General features: G+C 43.1%; 2 protein-coding genes across 2 annotated transcripts; both read left to right on the forward strand.

Annotated features, from left to right (window-relative positions):
- The first annotated feature begins 3,720 nt into the window (after nt 1-3,720).
- On the forward strand, nt 3,721-4,062 carry LOC145687474 (uncharacterized). Its single transcript, XM_081760926.1, has one exon. It carries the CDS (start codon nt 3,721-3,723, stop codon nt 4,060-4,062), a length of 342 nt encoding a protein of 113 aa, XP_081617052.1.
- A 551-nt stretch (nt 4,063-4,613) lies between these two features.
- Nucleotides 4,614-4,955, forward strand: LOC145687475 (uncharacterized). Its single transcript, XM_081760928.1, has one exon. It carries the CDS (start codon nt 4,614-4,616, stop codon nt 4,953-4,955), a length of 342 nt encoding a protein of 113 aa, XP_081617054.1.
- Nucleotides 4,956-6,234: the final 1,279 nt, after the last annotated feature.

Here is a 6,234-nt window from a genome sequence, read left to right on the forward strand (position 1 = left end):
CTGTCTAAAATTTAGGCCCGAATTAGGCACTTGAAAATCACCGATTTTAAAACCACAAGTATATTCGTTCGTAATAAAAGCAGATGTATCTTAATGTTAGTCTTACTTTTTTTAACACTTTTTGTGTACATGAAGCGACAACGAATCTTTTACAATGTTTTATTCAGGTCGTTCAATTTATTTGAACTGCAAGCTGATCAAAATTGAGATTTAAATTTTCCCGCAAGAAATATTAAAATTCTGAATATTTACGTTCCACAATAAACATTACCAAATTACACTAGCATCTTGAGAAAACGAAACAGTGGAGAAAATGAGTACAATATAAGTAGACATTCCATTCAATTTACTACGAATTTTTGTGTTCTTTTTACAAAAAAAAAAAAAAAGAAAAAAAAGAAAAAAAAAGAAAAACATTATTTCAAAGAGAAATAACAGACAAATGATTTCTCGGTACAATGTAGATATGCTATTTCAGTTCCGTCATTTCGTCAATAAGCATTGGCCTCCAATGCAAAATATTAGCCGAAAATAGTTAAATGAATCTTACCCAAGGGCTCCGATCCTAGGGGCCGGGGGGCCCAGGCCCCCCAAAGCTCATGTGGGCTTCCCTAGTGTATTTATGAATATGCAATATTTGGCATAATTTGAATGCAATTTGTCTTAATATCATCATATATACACCTTCTGCGTCTGAGTGCCCCCCCAAAAAATACAGAGAAATCGGCGCCCTTGATCTTACCCACATCTATCGGACACCCACATACTCAGCTGCGTATGGCGAACGTAAGGAATCGCCGCTTAAAATTATATTCAGGTCTTTTTTATTTGCACTAATATATTCGTGATCATAATTTTAGGGAAAAAAGTAATAATTCGTGGTTTTAAGCTAAGTGGTTAAGTACCAAAGTAAAGTTGTACCTCTAAATCATTATTAAACTCACTTCAATTTCCTTTAAATGTAAAATGAACGGTTTTACGCTGGGTTTGTCTCCGTCCGACTTTCACTTTATATATATATATATATATATATATATATATATATATATATATATATATATATATCGGGTGTTGCAAACTAAGTGTTACAACTCTTGGGAGGTGACTCCTACAACTGAGACAAGAAAAAAAGTTCTATTGAACTTTCGGCTATCGGACATAGTTTCGGATCTACAAGGTGCCGAAAGCGTGGGAAAATGACTTTCGGACGCCAATAGTTCGGAAACTATCCAACCTAAAGAGGGCGGGTAAAAAATTCACTGAAGAAGTCACACCTGCTGTATTGAATTTTGCATGTTTCATAATCCTACCATGCACGCGCAAGGGGTTCCCCAAAGGAACGTAGGGAATCCCGGATAATCTGCCAAATGAAAATTGGTCTAAATGGATATGAATTGATAGGGTTTCTAACAGGTAACAAAAATTCGTTTGTATTAAGTCGATATCTGGAACAAATACAAAATGGCGGACACCTTCATGCCCGTTGTGTGTGGTTGCATAATCGCCAGGTACGGATGCTGGCCAACAGTGACGTTCTGAGTATTAAGTGTAGAGAATTTGTATTCAAATGCTCTAGAAAGACATCTGGAGTGTCGGTAGAGCACAACAGATGAAGTAGGGTGATTCACATGTGTGGAAACACGTAACGAATAATGCCCAGAAATGCACTCATACTCAGTAAAGGTGCGTTCAAAGTGTCAGAAATGTAAAGATTAGCGTCAAGAACATGAAAGCCACTGCCGATTCACCAATAATATTCCATGAATCCGATGCAATATGATGTGTACTGTTGCATACCAATAAGGATGCAATAACTGAGACCAAGTTAAAATTGTGCAAGGGGACTCACAAAAAAAAAAAAAAACTGGGTAAACTAAATGAATGTCACTAATGGGATCGCATGATCGATATTGAAATGTGGCCAATGTGTGTGTTGATATCAACATGTAGCTAATGGACAAATGTCAACATGTCCCACTACTGCTGGGACACCGTCCCACGTGCGAAAAATAGGAAAATAAGAAAACTGCAAGCGCTCTAGCCCTGAGGCTTCGAGGGAGCCTCAGTTTCTCTGTATTCATTTTTTTGAGGAGTACCCACTTTGTTTGGCAAGCGCTCTTGTACAGCCTCCCGACATGCTTGTGTGTTTCATTTTGTTACTCCTACTGCACAGTTGTAAACAATCAGAGCTTTAAGAAGTTTCTTCCTATTTCTCAATGTCGTTTTATTCTCCATATGTATGGCGTTCCAGCAGTAGTGTTACATGTGCCAAATTACTTCATTTTCGTCTTTGTCTTGGCATGTGCACTGTGTGTAAGATACGAATTTCTGGAGGTATTTTCCTATATTTCGAGTACGTCATATGTCCCAGAAGACGTGGGACATGATACAAGTTTTGTTATTTTCAATTCAATATAAGAATTTGAACCATGGGTTAAGAGATATCTTTACATATATGTCGACTGTGGGGCAATGTCCCTAATAAAGAGGGACATTGATACAATCTTGTTCTAGTTACGTTCTACCAATAAGTGCACCAGATGTAACAGCAGTATGTACAACGTTATTCTCCTAGTTTTCGCACTTCGGACGGTGTCCAAGTAGTAGTGGGACATGTTGACATTTGTCAATTTGCTACATGTTGATATCAACACACACATTGGCCACATTTCAATATCGGTCATGCGATCCCACTAGTGACATTTATTTAGTTTACCCAGTTTCTTTGTGAGTCCCCTTGCACAATTTTAACTTGGCCTCAGGTATTGCATCCTTATTGGTATGCAACTGTACACATCATATTGCATCGGATTCATGGAATATTATTGGTGAATCGGCAGTGGCTTTCATGTTCTTGACGCTAATCTTTACATTTCTGACACTTTGAACTCACCTTTACTGAGTATGAGTGCATTTCTGGGCATTTTTCGTTACGTGTTTCCACACATGTGAATCACCCTGCTTCATCTGTTGTGCTCTACCGACACTCCAGATATCTTTCTAGAGCATTTGAATACAAATTCTCTACACTTAATACTCAGAACGTCACTGTTGGCCAGCATCCGTACCTGGCGATTATGCAACCACACACAACGGGCTTGAAGGTGTCCGCCATTTTGTATTTGTTGCAGATATGGACTTAATACAAACGAATTATTGTTACCTGTTAGAAACCCTATCAATTCATATCCATTTAGACCAATTTTCATTTGACAGATTATCCGGGATTCCCTACGTTCCTTTGGGGAATCCCTTGCGCGTGCATGGTAGGATTGTGAAACATGCAAAATTCAATATAGTAGGTGTGACTTCTTCAGTGAATTTTTTACCCGCCCTCTTTACGTTGGATAGTCTCCGAACTATTGGCGTCCGAAAGTCATTTTCCCACGCTTTCGGCACCTTGTAGATCCGAAACTATGTCCGATAGCCGAAAGTTCAAGAGAACTTTTTTTCTTGTCTCAGTTGTAGGAGTCACCTCTCAAGAGTTGTAACACTTATTTTGCAACACCCGATATATATATATATATATATATATATATATATATATATATATATATATATATATATATATATATAGTGAATGAGCAAAACTCATGGGATAGCAGATCTCTGATTTGTGGATGGACAGCACGTGTGCCCAATGCCACCTGGTAGCCTCAGCGACGGTCTCAGTTGTGTGATAGACAGTGCTGGAAGTGGCTGTGTGAGTGCGCTGGTAAAATGCAACGTCGTCGCGAGTTGACGGCATTCGAACGGGGCATGGTTGTGGGTGCCCGACGCATGGGGCATTCCATTTCGGAAGTGGTTCAGGAATTCGGCTTCCCAAGGTCAACAGTGTCGAGAGTTTACCGAGAATGGGTGAATGAGGGTGTCACAGTCCACAACAGACACCATACCGGGCGTCCACAGACCCTAAATGACCGAGACAGGCGAAACCTGAGACGAGTGGTAATTCGAGATAGGGGAGCAAATGTGCAACGAATCACGGCTGAATTCAACACTGGCCGAGATAGAGACGTTTCCCAGTGGACAATCCGTCGGAACATGCGTGTTCTCGGGTAGGGGAGCCGTCGCCCCACACGTGTGCCACTGCTAACCCGGCGTCATCGGACAATTCGGCGTGCATTTGCCAACAATCACCACGGATGGACACTGCATCAGTGGCGTAACGTGATCTGGTCTGACGAATCACGTTTTCAACTGTTCCATGCAGATGGGAGGCACCGTGTGTGGCGCACACCGCACGAAGCGATGGATCCAGCGTGCCAAGTGGGCACAGTCCAGGCCGGTGGCCTATCTGTCATGGTGTTGGGTGCATTTTCGTGGCATGGAATGGGCCCCCTGTTTGTTCTGGATGCCACGTTGACTGGTCAGCGGTATCGTCAGCTGCTTGGAGACCATCTCCACCCTTTTGTCATGTTTCAACACCCTGACGACATTGCTGTGTATCAAGATGACAACGCAGCATAGTGAATGAGCAAAACTCATGGGATAGCAGGGCTCTGATTTGTGGATGGACAGCACGTGTGCCCAATGCCACCTGGTAGCCTCAGCGACGGTCTCAGTTGTGTGATAGACAGTGCTGGAAGTGGCTGTGTGAGTGCGCTGGTAAAATGCAACGTCGTCGCGAGTTGACGGCATTCGAACGGGGCATGGTTGTGGGTGCCCGACGCATGGGGCATTCCATTTCGGAAGTGGTTCAGGAATTCGGCTTCCCAAGGTCAACAGTGTCGAGAGTTTACCGAGAATGGGTGAATGAGGGTGTCACAGTCCACAACAGACACCATACCGGGCGTCCACAGACCCTAAATGACCGAGACAGGCGAAACCTGAGACGAGTGGTAATTCGAGATAGGGGAGCAAATGTGCAACGAATCACGGCTGAATTCAACACTGGCCGAGATAGAGACGTTTCCCAGTGGACAATCCGTCGGAACATGCGTGTTCTCGGGTAGGGGAGCCGTCGCCCCACACGTGTGCCACTGCTAACCCGGCGTCATCGGACAATTCGGCGTGCATTTGCCAACAATCACCACGGATGGACACTGCATCAGTGGCGTAACGTGATCTGGTCTGACGAATCACGTTTTCAACTGTTCCATGCAGATGGGAGGCACCGTGTGTGGCGCACACCGCACGAAGCGATGGATCCAGCGTGCCAAGTGGGCACAGTCCAGGCCGGTGGCCTATCTGTCATGGTGTTGGGTGCATTTTCGTGGCATGGAATGGGCCCCCTGTTCGTTCTGGATGCCACGTTGACTGGTCAGCGGTATCGTCAGCTGCTTGGAGACCATCTCCACCCTTTTGTCATGTTTCAACACCCTGACGACATTGCTGTGTATCAAGATGACAACGCAGCCCCACATCGCGCCAATATCGTCCGTGCCTGGTTCGACGAGCATGCAGGTGAGATCCAACGACTGAATTGGCCACCTCGCAGTCCGGATATGAACCCCATTGAATATATCTGTGATGCCCTCGAGGTCAGGCTCAGGGTATTGAATCCTCAACCCACGAACAGGACCCAATTGGCTGCCGCTCTGCAGGATGTGTGGTGCCAACTGCCTCCGGACGTGTTCCAGGGCCTTGCTGACTCACTGCCACGCCGTATCGCTGCACTCCGCAGGGCCAGAGGGGGCCCGACCAGATATTAGGTGGGTATCCCATGAGTTTTGCTCATTCAGTGTATATATATATGTAGCAAAAATATATTTCACATTTAGAATCAGCAGCTGAATAACCTACATTTTCGTTCGCCTTTATGTGTGTAACACCTTGTAATCTATTTCAGAATGGAAAGAGCTATAGAAAAAATGACTTCCGGTTTCAGATCACCTTATTATTTTATCAATTCACCTTTCTTTAACGAAATGAGTCAAAAGATTTACCTATGTGTAGTTGTTCTGTCGATTTACATGTGTTATCATACAATGTCATTACTGTACTTTGACAGCGTTAAGAGCTATAGATAAATGTACTTCACAATTCACATTTGAAATCAACTATAGAATACTTAAAATATATTTATCACAGCTGTTGAGCTAAGATGTCCCAACATTGCTGTCACGAGATAAAAAGAATTCAAATTATTTTGAGATGTATTTACCTTGTTCGAGTCTTTATTTTTTTATTGATACTCAGCTTTTGAGTTTTCTTCTCAGACATCGTCGTTTAAAAAAAATACAAGACTCACCGGGGGCTCAAAGCTTGTAGATTGGTAGCAGAAGAAAGAGA

The sequence above is a fragment of the Thermobia domestica genome, chromosome 6 (assembly GCF_964235325.1).
Source record: "Thermobia domestica chromosome 6, izTheDome1.hap1.1, whole genome shotgun sequence".
Lineage (NCBI taxonomy): Eukaryota > Metazoa > Arthropoda > Insecta > Zygentoma > Lepismatidae > Thermobia > Thermobia domestica.